At 48.7% G+C, this 16,497-nt stretch overlaps 1 protein-coding gene and 1 non-coding gene across 2 annotated transcripts in view; both read left to right on the forward strand.

Annotated features, from left to right (window-relative positions):
- The first annotated feature begins 61 nt into the window (after positions 1–61).
- The window catches only part of RHOQ (ras homolog family member Q), a 40,330-nt gene continuing 23,894 nt past the window's right edge, over positions 62–16,497 (forward strand). Inside the window, exons 1-2 of the mRNA XM_061432263.1 lie at positions 62–601; positions 1,161–1,219. Coding sequence (XP_061288247.1) covers positions 460–601; positions 1,161–1,219 — 201 coding nt within the window. The 5' untranslated portion in view covers positions 62–459. The remainder of the gene's footprint in view (positions 602–1,160; positions 1,220–16,497) is intronic.
- Positions 4,675–4,747, forward strand: TRNAG-UCC (transfer RNA glycine (anticodon UCC)). Its single transcript has one exon. It is a non-coding gene; the product is annotated as a tRNA-Gly (tRNA).

Below are 16,497 nucleotides of genomic sequence, written 5' to 3' on the forward strand. Positions count from 1 at the left end.
CCCGCAATCGGGGGAGGCGCCTGGGCCCGCCCTCATCTGGGGCCCAGCGGGGAGGGGGCCCCTGCCCGGCGCGGGGCGGGGTGAGCCGCCTGGCCCCTCCCCTCCGCTGCCCTCCCCAAAGTTGCCGTCTCCCCCGGGGCCGGCCAGTCTTATGATCCAGTGGATCCTCCTGGGGAGGCTGGGCCGGGGAGAGGGCGCGGGCGCCGAACGGCGGGGGCAGCGGGCGGGCGCGGAGACCGGGGCCCGGGCGGGGATCCGGGCAGCGACCGAGGCGGCGGTAGCGCCCCGGGCCCGTCGCCCCCTCCCCTTGGGCCGGGGGAGCCGCTGCATGGGGCCGGGGGGTCGGCCCTGCTGCGCTGAGCGGCGGCGGCGGCGGACCCCCCAGGCGGGCTGGGGCTAAGCCCGGGGCCGGGGCGGGGGCCCCGGGGGGACCATGCCCGGAGGCCGGCCGGCTGCAGCATGGCTCACGGGCCCGGCGCGCTGATGCTCAAGTGCGTGGTGGTCGGTGACGGGGCGGTGGGCAAGACGTGCCTACTCATGAGCTATGCCAACGACGCCTTCCCGGAGGAGTACGTGCCCACCGTCTTCGACCACTACGCAGGTAAGCTTCGGAAGTGCTGACTAAGGGGCAGCTCCCCAGGCCGGGAACTTTGGAGCAACTTTGGATGAGCCCCCTCGCCGCCTCCCCTGCGCGCGCTCCCCGCCCCTCCCCCGCCGCGCCCTCCACTGGGCGCCCGGCCCCACCCCCAGGCTATCCCTCGGGCAGCCCCCTTGCCAGCTGGACCTACTCCTCTTCCCACCCCGCCCCCCCAATCCTGGAGCCCAGTCCCGCGTCCCGCGTCGGGGCTCCCGGCACTTCCCAACCCCCTCGGTGCTCCGGGCCGACCTCCTTGACCTTCCTACAGTCGCCTTCCCAACAGTCAAACCCCGAGGGGGAAACGTGGCTACGGGACTCGGGAGAAGGGAGTGGGCAGCTGGGTGCCACTTCATCCCAGCCTCACCCCCACTTCACTGTGAGCCTGGGAAAAGGAGTGGCATCTCCCTGGGAGCTCCCGCCTGCGAGCGCTGGTTTGGGAGGGGAGGGTCCTGGTGGGGAACAGAATTGCCCCAGAGTCTAGGTAATTGAGCTTCTCTCCCCGCCCCCACTTCTGCCCTTGCAGTCAGCGTCACCGTGGGGGGCAAGCAGTACCTCCTGGGACTCTATGACACAGCGGGACAGGTGAGTGTCTTGGCCCTGGCCAACACCCCCAATTTAGGATGATCGCGAAGAGCCTTTAGAAACTGAGGTGTCTAGGAGCGAGGGTGTGTCTGCGAGGGTCCCTCTGGATCGAGTATTTCTTTGAGTCAGCACATTGGGAAAAAGATAAAACCTCAGCAACAAAGGCAGACCAGCCCACCCCATGTGAACCCCTGGGCTGAAAGTTTTTGCCTGTGTGTGCCTCCTGTGTGGTGCCTGGTGTGTGGGTCCCAACTCCTGTTGCAAAGTGGCAGCAGCCAATCCTGAAGCGCCCTTATTTTTAGTTGCAGATGACCAGGTCTCCCCTCACAGCCTTTGTCTGGTCCCTCATTGGTGAGTGGTCTGCCTGCCCGAGGAGCCTGATTGGTGGGAAATGGCATCATCTAATATGATGGGAAGGCATTTGGTCCTGGTTATGTTTATTACAACATCATTGCACTGTGGGACTCAAGTCCCTGGAAACGTAATTTGTGGTGTTACTGAGGACCACAGGGAAAAAAAGAAAAGAAACAACAACCATCCAGCCACTCCCTGGGTCAGGGAGAGGAAGGAAGGGTTAGGAGTTCAGCCTGAACCTGGGAGGAAGAGCTTTTGTTGTTGTTGTTCCCTAGGAAGGCCAGGTGACTTTGTCTGGGTTTTCTTTGGTAGAGATCACTGTGCAGAAAGGAAATGCACCCTCCTCCTGTCAGTCTCTAACCACTATTGGCAAAGTAGAGGTGGCTTCTGAAGGATTGAAGTCTCCTTTCTGACTCTGTCCCAGCTCCACCCTTTTCCCAAACCCACTTTTGCTGTGGGCCTAAGATGTGTGATGAAGTTTTGCAAAATCCAGCCCTGTGATTAGACCTGAAAATTCAGATGGAAGTTTCTATGTGTCATCCTGACTTGAGTTCTTCAGGACGAGTGGGCGGTTGAGGGCCTTAGAGAGAGTCTGTAGGGAATACCCAACAGCGCAGCTTCCTTATGCGTAAGATGGGGCGTAAAAAATTCAGACCGTTCCCCTGGGCGTATATTGTATGCTAGATGCTTAGCGTTGAGTCTGGCACATACTTGGTCAATAAAGAGGAGGTTTTCTTTGTAACTCATCTAGATCTGGGTTTCAGAATTGTAGTATCAGGTTAGATTCTGGAAAAGGTCTTCTCGGGGGGCACCTCAATGTGACCTCTGGTTTCTGTACTGTGAAGTTAGTGGAGCCTCTGAGAGAGACTGTTAGAATAGACTCTATAGAGTAGTCTCAAAAGAGAGACTGTTGGCAGAGAGAGGTGCCTAAGGCCACCCCCTCTCACCAAACTGACCCAGGTCAGTATAACCGGTTCTTTTTAGATTTTTTTTTTTTTTTTTTGATGTGGACGACTTTTGAAGTCTTTATTGAATTTGTTACAGTATTGCTCTGTTTTATATTTTGTTTTTTTGCCTGGAGGCATATGGGGTCTTAGCTCCTGATCAGAGGTAGAACCTGCACTCCCTGCATTGGAAGGCAAAGTCTTAACCTCTGGACCACTGGGGAAGTCCCAGTATAACCAGTTCTTAGTTTTCCAGGGCCGCTTTTCATTACCTGCCTTGTAGCTACTCCTTCTGTCATGGATGGCAAGAGGCAGAACCCATTCAATCAAATAAGACCAATGTTTAAGAAGTACAGCTGGTAAACAACAGGCTGAAATTATTGGTTGAAAGGAGAGAGGTTTTTAAGGATTGTCTCTAATTTTAACTTCTCTCACTAGTGCCTCTTCCCTTTTCTTTGTTACTTGTCACCATGACTGTTTTTTGACCACAAGCCCTGTTCAACAGGACGTGTATCTGTCAGAGCTGTTCTGTGCACATTCAAATGTGACTAATATTTGCTGACTTTCTTCTATCGTACATATCAGGCCAGGGTCATCCACATGCAAATATTATATCTTCTCCACTAAACAACCCCATGAGATAGGTAATCCACTATCTTTGCAGATGAGGAAAGGGGCCTAAAGAAGTTAGGTCGCTGATCTAAGGTCACACAACTGCTGAAGGGTGTTGCTGGGGTTAGGACATGGGTCTGAATCTGCCCTAGTTAGAGGTGGTTATATACACAGGAAGCCATGGGAGGTGCTGAGATACCACCTGGGTTGATTGGGTTGCTTGTATGTCTCTAGACATGGTCCCTGGAATCTTCACAGCTGTTCTCTGTTTGGGGGTTATATGCCAGTCCTGTAGAGGAAAGAACCCAGGTCCAAAGAGTCAACTGCTCTGTCCAGTGGAGATTGTAAGCTGTATACCTAGTGGGATCAACCTATTAGTGATTAAAGTTTACTGTTTTTACCCATCGGTGGATCACCTATTCTGTTGACCAAGAGGTGGACTAGGCCCCCTTGGTGTTTCTCCCAGTGTCTAAGACTTTTCTTGGCAATAGTTCATCTTTCAGCATCCAAGCATTTATTACTAATAAGCAGTCTTAGCGACATAATCCTCAATGAGATTAAATGAGTGCCCACTTTGTATCTGTGTGTGTCTGTGCTCAGGCTCTTCAGTCATATCCCACTCTTTGCAACTCTATGATGCCTAGCCCTGCACTAAGCACCTGGGGGCTACAAAGAATAAATTTAAGAGAGGGATCTGCCATGGCCAATGACAGCATAAGTGAAAGTGTTTGAATTAGATGCCATGTGTGTTATATAGGAGGTACTTGTGTTATACTTGGACATTAAGGCCTCATGCCTTTATGAATTGATATCAGGTTAATCTTACAATAATAATAGTGATCAAGAAACACATATACATATATAGAGAAATTTTAAAGTCTAATGGGCACCAGAAAAAAGCCAATGGGCTTTGGAACCAAATTAGCGTGGGCCCAGATCTCTACTTGGCTGAACTGTTCTTGTGATTCTTACCACATTATTAACCTTCTTTGTGATCTAGTAAGAATGTAGATAATTAAAATCTGCACTGCAGTGTTGTAGGCCAACTTAAATTGTTTAATGTGTAGAAAAGCAGCTGACACTGTCCTTCATTCATAATAGTAGATGTGTAATAAATATTTGGAGAAATTACTGTGCTCCACTGTGGGCAGTTTTGTGGGGTGAAGGGGTCGCAGGTGGAAGAGGGCAGCATGTTATACTTGGAGTTGATAGAAATTCCACTAGGATGCCAGATCCTAGAGCCTTTTGAGTGGAGCCATGGTGCCAACTTTGTCCTTCAGAATTCCCACAGTCCCCATCACATGTACCCCATGGGTACATGGACACAGTTGAATGCTCCCTTCTCTAAATGCCCTGTTGTGTCAGATGGTTTTCCTTTCTCGATCAGAACCTACATCCCCAATGATAGAACTCTTAGCAAAATGAAGAGTTCAGTGTAGAATTTGAGAACCAAGTGGGATATGTAGGTTTCAGTTGATGCTACTTTAGGAGGTAGGTTGGGATGGGGAAGGAACTCAGCACTTTCAGATGTTCACTTGGGGTACTTCCCTGGTGGTTCAGTGGTTTGGATTCTGCACTTCCAATGCAGGGGGCCCAGGTTTGATCCCTGGTTGAGGAACTAAGATCCTACCTGAGGCCAGAAAAAAATATAAAAAGTTTTGAAAAATAAAGTATGCTGTTCACTTGTATACTTGGGTGCTCTCTGTATTTGAGTCATAGCAACAGCACCTTCCCGGGTTGGTTGGGACTCCTAGTCTGGGCACCTACTCTTGGGTTCCCTCTTAAAAAAAATTATTAATTTTTATTTTTTAGCTGCCCTGTTTGGCATGTGGGATCTTGGTTCTCCAACCAGGGATCGAACCTAAGCCCTCTGCATTGGCAGCATGGAGTCCTAACCACTGGAACACCAGGGAAGTCCCATTGGGTCCCCTCTTTGACCCCAGTCGAGTTCAAAGCCATGTAACAATTGCCCAATTTATATATTAAAGAACATATTAGAACAATTCAAGAGGTGGCTGTAGCAGATGACCTCTTGCCTTCCAGAGCTGGCAGTTTCCCCCTTCACCTCTGCTGCTGGCGGGGAGAGAGAGAACGTGAGTGTGATGGGCAGTGTTAGTCTGGTCACGCGCTCTGCCTGGGCACATCCCTCAATACCACCAGTGTTAGGCCAAAGGGAAGCCCCCCTCTCTGGGCCAAGACCCTGGGTGGCCCAGGAGCAGGCCCAATATTTTACTGCCAAGCTTTTCAGAGTGGAAGTTGAGGACACTCCCTCCTCCTCCCTGGAGGGTCTGGCTTCTGGCCTGGGCCTCTGCAGTGCTTCTCCTTTCTTGCCCAGCTTTCAGGGCTCTGAGGTCGGCTCTGCAGCCCCTCTGTCTGCTCACAGAGGGGCTAGAGGGTGAGATTTTTCCCTCCTGCCTCTGTACAGGGAGCTTGGGGGAAGTGGAAAGGGCTCTGGCAGATGAGCTGGTGGGAGCTGCCTGGCAAGCTGCTCTCCAGCACCCGGCTGATCTCTTAATCCTTGGCAGGAAGGCAGAACTTGATACCTTGAAGAGGGAAGGACAGACGCCCAGTTTATCCCAGGTCCCGGAATACCCACACTCAAGAGGGTGTGTGTTGGGGCTGAGTTTGGGTTCCCGAGAGTTCCAGATTTAGTCACTGCCTCAGTGCGTACACATCCATATGTGTGCTTTAGGGTGTACTGTTGCTATATGTGTTGACTTGAACACACACAAGTTCAAGGATGCATACAGGAGAGCTATAAATACCTTAGCTCAGGTGTCCCCGGGGGTTGGATCAGGGACAGGCAAGGTCTGTTTCTTTCTTGTCGTAACCCAGCAGCTGTGGCTCCCTTGCAAGCCCTCTGGGTGCCCAGGAAAGCACTTCCCTTCCAGAAGGGAATCTCCAGGGCCGGCAGCCTGGGAATGCCCCGCCTTCTGAAATGCCCCGCCTTCAGTGTTTCCTTGGGCAGCACCCAAGGGCCCAGGGTCACGGGAAGGGGGAGGGGAAAGCCCAGGGAATCGCCACTCATGGAACAGCTCCTGCCTTCAGGCCAGCATCCTCAAGAAACCTTCCGAGGGAGTTGAGGGAGTGTGCTTGTGAAAACCAGACCCAGAGAAAGGTTTTCCTTAGTTTGGAGGGGTCTGTGGGGAAGATCAGTGGGACTCAGGAAGTGCCTACTCTCGTCACCAGGCCTCCAGGTCCCTGTACCCCCTCACTCGTCCTGAGGGGCCAGGGAGCAGAGTTTGAGAGGAGCGGCAGTGTCCCTTTCAGACATCAACCGCAACAGGTGAGATGCTGGCACTGAGCACCCTGGTTTCCCTTAGTAACCTACTGTAGATTTGTCATCTCTGCATTTTGCTAACCTTTTTAGAAGCTATTTATATCTCTAGCCTGCACTGCATCATAGGGAATGCTGGTTTCCACCTCCGTCTGGGGAAGGTGGATGGCCTTTTTTGGCTCCAAAGCCTTTGCGGTGGCCAAAGGTCCTGTGTCCCCTGGCTTGGGACTCTGATACGGGTTTGGGATGTGGTCCTCTGATCCATCTGGCTTCACTTCTGTCATGATTCTCTTGAAGTTTGGTGACATTTACGCTCTGGGAACCAAAGCTCCGCAGCAGGTGTATCAGGAATGGTGTTACAGGTGTGCCCAAATAGCATCCGCTCGGCTCTGGGGGGGCGGGGCAGTGTGCAGCCTCCAGGGAGCTGAGCAGATGCGGTCCTTTCTCTGTGTGCCAGGATGTGAAAAAGGTGGGAAGCACTGCTTTAAAGCTCAGGGGTCGGAGGCCTTATGGGGAGCTGGGTGTTTGCGGTTTTGTTGTGGAATTTGGGGTTTCAAGAGATGAGCCCTAATGGTATTAAAACAAGACAAAACAGAGCCACTCTCCATGGGGCTATCAGTTTCTAGCAATGACACATGTGTTGGCAGCAGCTGGTACTACTGAGAGGCCTCAGATACAGAATAGCAATATACAAGGAGGAGGAAAGAGAGGCTGCTACAAAGAAACTAAGCCCAAGACCACACATGTCTTTAAAATTTGTGCGCCTCAGCTGAATTTCTTTTCAGTCAGAGGGCTTGGTTTTGCCCTAATTTGGCATGCTTGGGTCAAGGAGCAGCTTTCCTTGCCCTCAGCAGTTTGCTGTTCCTCTTTTAGTTTCTGGCAGACAGCTGCTTTGCACGAGGAAGCGAGGGGAGACCCAGCCAGGGAGGCTGCGCACGGTGGCAGCCTGGCCATGGCAGGCTGGCTGTGGCGAGCCGTCAGAGCCCTTCCCCGGGTCTGCCAGCCCTCCTGAGTTCAGTCCTTCCAGATCTGCTGCCTGCAGGTCTGGCTCCATTCCCTCTAAGCTCTGTGAGGACAGGCAACTGTATTTCTTTTTCTCCACCATGTTTCCAGCTCGTAGCCCCGTGTCTGGTGCGTGGTAAGCCTCCAATGAATATTTCTTAAATTGAGTTGATTCCCATCTGGCTGTCAACCCATTTCTGCTAAAAGGTTAACCAAAGACTAGGGTTATTGCTCTTAAATAAGAGCTTCTGGCATACCCCCTTTCTTGGGAAAAAAAAGCTTTTTAAATTTAGTAGGAGTCTCTTAAGTTTCAAAGGAGTGACAGGCATGTAGGTAAGCAGCAGGCCAACAGTGTTATCCCCTCTTTCGGACCCTGGGGGCCTTTAGTATCACCTGTGGGTCTGTCCCCCAATGCCGTCTCAAGCATCTTTCCTGAGGCTTCGCAGTCTCAAATCCCCTGGGGAGGAGGCGGCTTGGCAGTAAATGTATGGGTATTGAATTGTCTGGAACATCTTTGAATCCCGCTCCTCCTCTCTCTGTGAGAGCGTCAGGCAGCCCAGCTTCTTCCCTCCCTATAAAGTGGGGAGATAATGGCCACCTTGCAGGGTTCCATCAGGATTAGAGATGGTCCCAAATGGCCTGGCACTCAGTCTGTGACGATGGTCCAGGCCAGCTTTGGGGGTTTCACCCCAGGTCAGTTCAGCTGATGTTGATTCAGGGCTGGCTCTGTGTGTCAGTCTTCTGGGGTAGGAGAAAAGGGGGATCAGATGGCATAAAGGTCCACCTATGCAATAGGGAACACTCCATGTGTGAAACCAAGTGCCACATGGTCCCAGCTGAGAGGAGGTGGTCCAGACAAGCTTTTGGAAGTTGTTGGCTTGCAGGAAGAGATAGAAGGCGGCACAGTAGGCTGGTTACAATGGTGGGCCCCCACATTGGACTGCCAGGATCCACTTCTCAACAAGGGTCTTGACCTCTCAAAACCTCAGTTTCCTTATCTGTAAAATGGGGATTATTAAATCAGAGCTTTCCAGCTGCCAAGTAAGGGATTTTTCTCAGCCTCAAGGCAGCTGGGTGGGGCCTAGAATGGACAGCCCTGGGCTCAGGTTGTCCCTTCCAGCTCAATCAGCCTGACCTCAGTCACTTACCCCAGGGCCCCTCTACCCCACCCACTGTGTGCTGAACATATATCTCTTTTCTCTCCTGTGGAGTGAAAGCTTGAGAAGCAATGGACTAAATGAGGTGACACAGGCAGAGGTGCACGGAGAACTGATATTCTGGATAGAGAGGAAGAGCATGGAGTGCAGGCATGGGGTGTCCCAAATGTGTCTTTTTATGGTACCCCAGATCCCTGCTCTCAGTGTCAATATGTGGAGTAGGGATGAGTACTAAATTATGGAGTTTTTCACCTGGTAAGTGACAGCTTAGTAATTAGAGAGATATTAATCTGGTGCTGCGTTGCTTGTTGATTTTAATAGAAAGAGCAGAACACGGGGGAAGGGCCTGCTCTTTCATTTCAAGTGACTGAGTAGAGGCCTAGCCATCTCTTGTCCCCATCCCCACACAAGCCAGCCCTTTCCAGACTGAGGGTGGACTCTGGGCTTCAATAATGACACCCTTGTCATTGAATGGTATTCTTACAGGGTACAAAGCATGCTTCATGTCATGCCTCCATGAGGCCTCTCACCTGCTCTGTGAGTGAAGAAAGCCGGTTGCCACTGTCTCCTGTGCAGGGTCAGGGAAGTTAAGTAACTTGTTCATACCATAACAGCTGATAAAAGGCAAAACGAAGGTTGCGGGCCAGACCGCCCAACTCCAAGGCCTGGGTTCTTCATGTTAAATCGCTCACGTGAATCAGCTCGACGGTGTTATATGTCTCCTCTACATCATGTACACTCCGTTGCGATTTCATTTAACAGTGTATTCCAGGCCTGTTGCTTTTCTGGTTGAAAGAGTGGGTGGGATGGTATCTATAGTTGGGACACCAGGGGCTGCTGCTGAAATGGCCCTTAAGGAGACCCCCGCCGCACCCCCACCTGGGAGATTAAGGGCGTTTTCTTCATGTGTTCATTAACTTCCATTCTTGCTGAAAGAGGCCGTCCCTTGTGTGGTAGCGGAGGCTGCACTGCCAGTGAGGCTGTGGAAGAAGCTTCGTGCCGGAGCCTGTGTCGCCTCTTCCCGGGAAGGAGGACCGGGCTGTGCTTGGGCCCCCTTTGTGTTGCCACCCCCGCTCGCCTGCCAGCCCTGACTTGACTGGAGTACGTGTGCAGCGGCAACTGGGCAGGGCCGTGACAGCCAGCAAATGGCAGGTGTCTTTTCCATCCCATAGGGGCTGCCCCAGGCTTTTCTCTTCTCCCTTTAGGGGTTTTCTTATTTAGGTAAAAATTGCTGTTTTCAACCTGTTTGTCCCTCTTCCATCGGGTATGCCCTGGATGTGCTCCCTCTGCCACCCGCGCCTCATTTTGCCTGCCTTCCTGAGTATCCCGTTGGCACCACCTCAGCTCCCACATCCCACAGCCTGGGCTGCATCCCGCCACTGAGGCTGCCAGGACTGGATGAAAACATTCATTCACTCAGTCAGCAAACATTCCTTGAGCACCAGTCTGGGCCACCGGTACCTGTGCCAGGGGCGGGGCTTACAAGACAGGTCAGGCCCTGCTGCTAGAAGCTCACAGTTCAGCACAAGGGGCAAGGGAGTAGGTGCCTGTTCATCAGGGGGCGCAGAGGGGGCTGGGTTCTGTCCTTCCCAAGCAATGAACTGCTCCTAAGAGCTAAGCTGCCTAGGATTCTCCAGGTCGATTTTAGGTGAAGAAAGTGCCAGGTTGGATTCTTACATGTACTCAATGCTCAGCAAGGGTTTGAATTACTATGTGCGTGCATGCCAAGTTGCTTCAGTCGTGTCCGACTCTTTGCAACCCTAGGGACTATAGCCGCCAGGCTCCTCTGTCCATGGGATTCTCCAGGCAAGAATACTGGAGTGGGTTGCCACACCCTCCTCCAGGGGATCTTTCTGACCCAGGGATCAAACCCGAATCTCTTACGTCTCCTGTGTTGGCAGGTGGGTTCTTTATCACTAGCGCCACTTGGGAACGCCTTGAATTAAACTACACTGATTCTCAAATGTGGTCCTCGAGCCAACATGTGTCTCCTGAGAATTTGTTTAGGCATCCAGACTCAGGCTTCAACCCAGACCTCCTGAATCAGAAAATCCGGGACAACTCTGGTATAACAGGCCCTCCAGGTCATTCGGATACAACTGAAGTATCAGAGCCACCATTAATGAATAACTGTGAACGTCATGTATCTCCTCATAGCAAGCCACCTCCTCTCCCCCAACACTTGTGTATACACACACACATACACACACGTGCTGTATACCTGCTCTACTTACACATTGTCTCCAGAGTGCAGTACATAGCTTACTCATCTTTTAACCCCTATCCATCCAAACACGCCTACATACACCCTCATCTCTAGTTCTTTACATGCAGTTGGGACGCTCTGTATACGTTGGAATGAATTGAATCATTCAGGCAGTGGTGCCGCCTTCCTCACTTGTCTGGTGGAGATGGGGCCGAGGCAATATCAGCAGCAGAAAACGGAAGCAGAACTTCTTAAGCTGCCCTTGGCTCCAGTGGTCTGCTGTCTGGCCCAGGGTGTGGACACAGTAGGTTCCATGAGTATACTTTGATGAAACCCAAGTGTCAAGCCATGTTCTCCCCTGTACTGTAAGCAGCCAGACAGATTTGAGGCTCAGGCCCTGCTGTGTTCACTGTAGCTGAGGTTAGCACTCTGGGAGGTGACAGGCCCGCCCCTGAGGACAATGCTGGTTCGGTTTGTGCTAAATCAGTTACAAAGCAACAGGTAGCATGACATCCTTTTGTGTTGAAACTCCCCAGGCAGGTCACTGGGACAGGCCATTACTCAGACACTCTTCTCAGCTGTAATTACTTTTCGGGCTGACCATGGCTGTCTGTGTAAGTGTCCTCCTCTTCCATTCCCCTTCCCTTCCCCCACTTTTGAATTCCTCCTTCATTCCTTTCTTTCTTCCTTCTTTTTTTCTCTCTTGCTCTTTCTTTTTTTCAGAACTTGTTCCAGTGTAGAAAGACCATCCTCTTTCAAATGAGCTAATGGTTGGGATTATAAATGAGTTGGCTCAAGTGTGCCCGCTGTAAGAGCTGCCACTGAGGGAAAGCATTTAATTCTTATTGTCCAGCTTGATTAAAATTCCATTTACCCCAGCCTAATTTTCAAAGAGCTGTCCTTCCCAGTTAGCTGATGAAGGGTTCCTAATTAAGGTGTTTCTCGTGACCTCCCTGGCCCTGGAGGAATGGGGAAGGGCTGGAGGTGAAAGGGTTTCTTGCGGTCTCTAGACAGGGGCCTTGTCCAGCAGGAGGGAATTTCTGGGCTTTATCCAGTCTGCAGAAAGTGAGAAGGTCCTTCTGAGTCCCAGGCATCCCATGAGCTCCTCCTCTGAGGCTCCAGCCCTCTTAAGGATTGAACTCCTTCTTTGCATTTCAGCTGAGAAAATCATCTATAGGCTCTAGTCTAGCATTTCATTTTATTCTTGTGTAAATCTTTACTCAGCCCCCAGATTGTAAGCCCTGGGAATAGGGAGGAGCAGGCTGCAAGTGGCAGGTACACTCAGCACAGCTCACAACCAGGTGTGTGTTGGATTTAGGGGATTATCAGAAAGATAATCATGGAGAGTACTTTTCCCATGACTTTACACCTCCTCCATCAGCTCATTTTAAAGGGGATTCTGATCTGTCTGGATGTTATTGAAGTTCTTTAAAATCAGGTTATAGGAGGTCATTGTAAGGTGTCCACTGAAGCACAGTAAAACTCATTTCTTAACTCATGGATGCCATTAGCAGAAAGGCTTCCAGGCCTATTTGGATAAAATACAAGACACGATGTGTGCTGTTCTCCAGCAAGTCTGGATCTCTAGGATCCCTTAAGTGTGTTTTATGTTAGGTGTCCCTCTGTTAAAAGCAGGAGGTTGGTGGGGAGCCCAGACATCCTGCTGCTGGGTCAGGCATTGTGGAAGCATCAGTCTAGGGAAGCTGGTATTATGAACAAAGCGATTCCTCAGAAGTTTCCCGTGGGCCAGACTGCTTAATGTATAAGTTTACTCCTCTTTCCTTTTTAAAAGTTGAGGTATTATTCATATTCAGCAGGTTCTATATATTCACAAAGTTGAATCACCACTATTTAATTCCAGAACACATCCTCATCATTCCCCAAAGAAACCCTGTACCTACTAATACTCTCCATTCTCCTCTCCCCCTAGCTTTTAGCAACCACTAATCTGCTTTTTGTCCCTGCGGATTTGCCTGTTCTGGCCATTTCATACAAGTGGAATCATACAATATGTAACCCTGTGTCTGGTTTCTTTCCCTTAGCATCATGTTCTTAAAGTTCACTCATGTTGTGGAGTATACCCGTATGTCATTTCTTTTTGTGGCTGAATAACCTTTGCCTGTCCTTTTTATTCGTATATGTCAGTCTTCATTACACGAACATTCTGCCTGAACCCCAGAAACCGCTTTCTGAAGTCCTGCTGGTCACGTACTTCTGGTGCAGTCTTCACCCAAGCCTGCAGAAGGGGTCGGGGCTGGTCGCCCTCTACTCTCAGTGTTCCAGTTCTCCTGCTGCCTGTGTTCATAATCCTCCCCCACCTCCCACCATCCACACCCTTAGGTACATGAGTATCTGTTAAATATAGGTGACATGAGGAACACAAAGATCCATCCTCTGTAGGAGCTTAGAGTCTATTGCAAAGAGAAGATGTATACTATGAAAGTGAAAGTGAAAGTCGCTCAGTCGTGTCCCACTATGCAGTCCATGGAATTCTCCAGGCCAGAATACTGGAGTGGGTAGCCTTTCCCTTCTCCAGGGGATCTTCCCAACCAAGGGATGGAACCCAGGTCTCGCGCATTGCAGGTGTATTCTTTACCACCTGAGCCACCAGGGAAGTCCATATGACAAAATGAAAGCAGAAAATGGGATGTGCCAAGAAAAGGTAGGAGTGTGAGGAGTGTCATAGAGGTGCCTGGCTGCCATGCTGCTTGCCTGGAGCCTCCCAGAGAGCTCAGCCCTCAGTGGGGCCATTGAGACTTTTAGAAACCTGATTTCACTGAGGCATTCACACATCATCAGGTCCATGGGTCTGATTTGTGTTAATTCATACAGATCCAGATACAAACAAGGCTGTGGAGGGATTAACTTACCATGTGGTCTCATTGGAAAAATGGACACAAGCCATAAACCAGTAGCTCATAAGGAAGAAAAGCCAATAGCCAATGGACACACAATATGCAGAGATATGAAAATAAAAACTTTTTTCACTTATCAAATTGAACATGAGAAAAATTGATATTCAGAAGTCAGGGAAGAGGATGCTTTATGTACTGAACTGTATCAGTTCAGTAAAAACTGATACAGTCCATTTGGAAGTTAATTTGGCAAAGATAGTTACATTTTCAATGATCCATTTCTATGAATTTATGCCAGGGAAACATTCAGTGTACACAAAGATTTACATAAAATGATGTTATTCATAGTGATACTTATAACAGTGATAAATATAAACACATTAATGCATAGTAAAAAGGGATTTGTTAAATGATAGCATAGTGTGTATTAGAGTAATCACAGCCATTAAAAACTGCTTTGAGCAGATATTTAAAGATATATGAAAAGGCTGGTGGTATTTTAAGTGTGAAAAAGCAGGAATCAAAACTGTAGCATGATTACAACTTTGAAAAACATACATATGTATAATGTGTAAGAAAAAAATTGGTACAAAATTGTCAAAATGTTAATCTGTTGGCTCTAGGTAGTGATGGTGAATGTTTTTAGAAATTTACTTCTTTATACTTTATTCTGTTTTCCTTCAATTTATAAAAAAAGGTTGCTTTGTTTTATTGAAGTTATATATACAAATGGCTTAAGTTTTAAAGAGTCAACAGTTCTATAAGATCCTGTTATGGAAAAACAAAAGATTCCTCTCCACTTCTCTGTAGAAAAGTCCTTCCACTCCCCCAAGGCAAGCACTTTCAATTCTTAGCAGTTTATTTTGGTAAAAGAAATCCTCTGTTGCCTTCACACTGGGAATGATGAGGCTTTAGCTCTCTTTCAGAGTATCTTCCACGTCCCATCCACCCATCCCCAGGAGCAACACGGTCATTTTCGTTTGATTATTGACCCATCGTTATATCCTTACTGCTGTGTTAGCACAGCTGAGCCATGTAATGTACTATAATTACTTTTCCTTCTTTGTGCTACTTTTTGTTTCCCTGGAATTACTAATTATTTTGCTTCTTCCCTTGCTAAGTTTTCATTGTATGTCTGTCTCATCCTGAACTTGCCTTTCCAGGCATTCCAGTGTATCAAGTCTTCTGTCTGTCTCTTCTGGGAGACTTTTGCCATGAGCCTGCTGTTCTGCTTCAGACTGGGCTAGTTGCCTCCAGCTGCTGCACAGCTGTCATCCTGGGATTTTCCTACATCATTATTGGGATTCCCTTTGGCTCTATCTTATGTATTACATTCTTATTTTTACTTTTCTTATCTGCATAGTCTAGTTCCTCATTTTGGTAGAGCATCTATTTTATTAGTTTCCTGAGAAAAGGTGCGTTGTAGGCAAATTTTTTGTTGCCTGTGTGTTTGAATGTGTTTTTATTTCCATCATACTTGATTGACATTTTGAAAATAGATTAGAAATCATTTTTTTCTTCAGAACTTTAAAGGCATTGCTCCATTGTCTTCCACTTTCAGTTTCTGCTGTCACAAAGTCTGATCCCAATCTGGATCTGGATTCATTGTCAAGAACTTGGTTTTCCTCTCTGGAGTTTCACACTCATGGTCTTTGGGTTAGGGTCCAGCCAACTGTTGTGAGCCCTTTCACTCCAGAGATTCGTGTCCTTCTGTTCTGAGAAATTTTCCTGGTTTATTTCTTTGATTTCTTCACTTCCAGTTAATCTCTTCTGTTACACTTGAACTTCCAGGTTTTAGATATTGGAGCTTTGGGGTGGTTCTCTGAAAGTCGCTCAGTCGTGTCTGACTCTTTGTGACCCCATGGACTATACAGTCCATGGAATTCTCCAGGCCAAAATACTGGAGTGGGTAGCCTTTCCCTTCTCCAGGGGATCTTCCCAACCCAGGGATCGAACCCAGGTTTCCCACGTTGCAAGTGGATTCTTTACCAGCTGAGTCACAATTGTCTTATATTTGCCCTTTCTGTGTCTTTTTGCTCTATTTTGGGAGAGTTCCTCAAGTTTACCCTTACTATTATTTGTTTGTTTAATGTCATTCTAGCAGAACCTTTTCCTGTTCTTTGGATGTGCCTTTCTTTTTTTCTTTAGCATTTTCTAAGTTTGGCTTGGCTTTCTTTTGGTTTGAGTATCTTCTCTAATTTCTCTGAGGGTATTTTTTTTTTTTTTTTGTCTTTTTGAAAAAATTTATTTTAAATAAAGATGAATATTTTTAATGATAAAAGGTACAATTCACAAAGAAGGTAGACATCCTAAACCATTAGACACCTTAACAACAAAGAGATAAAGTTACATAAAGCAAACACCAGAAGTCTCTGAGGATATTAATGATAGGTTTTTGAAATTTTTGTTTTCCCACAGTCTTTTGTTTTAGTCTCTGCCTTTTGTGGCAGTTTCTCAAGTGTCTAATTATATTTATGAGAGTGACACTGGAGAATGTGGAAAGCTCTGTGTATACATGGGCCTGGATGACTCTGGTCCTTACTGAAGGTCTGGGTTTCTCAGCCTAGCACCATTGTATTTTGAGCTGGACAGCTTGTTGTGGGTGCTGTCCCGTGAACTGTAGGATGTTGAGCGCATCCCTATTGTCTTTCCCACCCCAGTCATGATGATCAAGAATGTCCCAGACACTGCCAAGTGTTCCCTTGGGGCAACATCGCCCCTTACTTCCTGTTTCCCCATTTGAGAACCACTGCTGTAGGGTGAGCCGTCTGGGCCTTTTCCCTGGGGAACCTGGTCCTTCCTCTTGCACTGGTCATGTTCCCCAGAAAAGAATCTTCTACTCTGCTGCCTGAGAGGGTCCTGCTAGGCTCC

This window comes from Bos javanicus, chromosome 11, assembly GCF_032452875.1.
Source record: "Bos javanicus breed banteng chromosome 11, ARS-OSU_banteng_1.0, whole genome shotgun sequence".
Taxonomy (NCBI): Eukaryota; Metazoa; Chordata; class Mammalia; order Artiodactyla; family Bovidae; genus Bos; species Bos javanicus.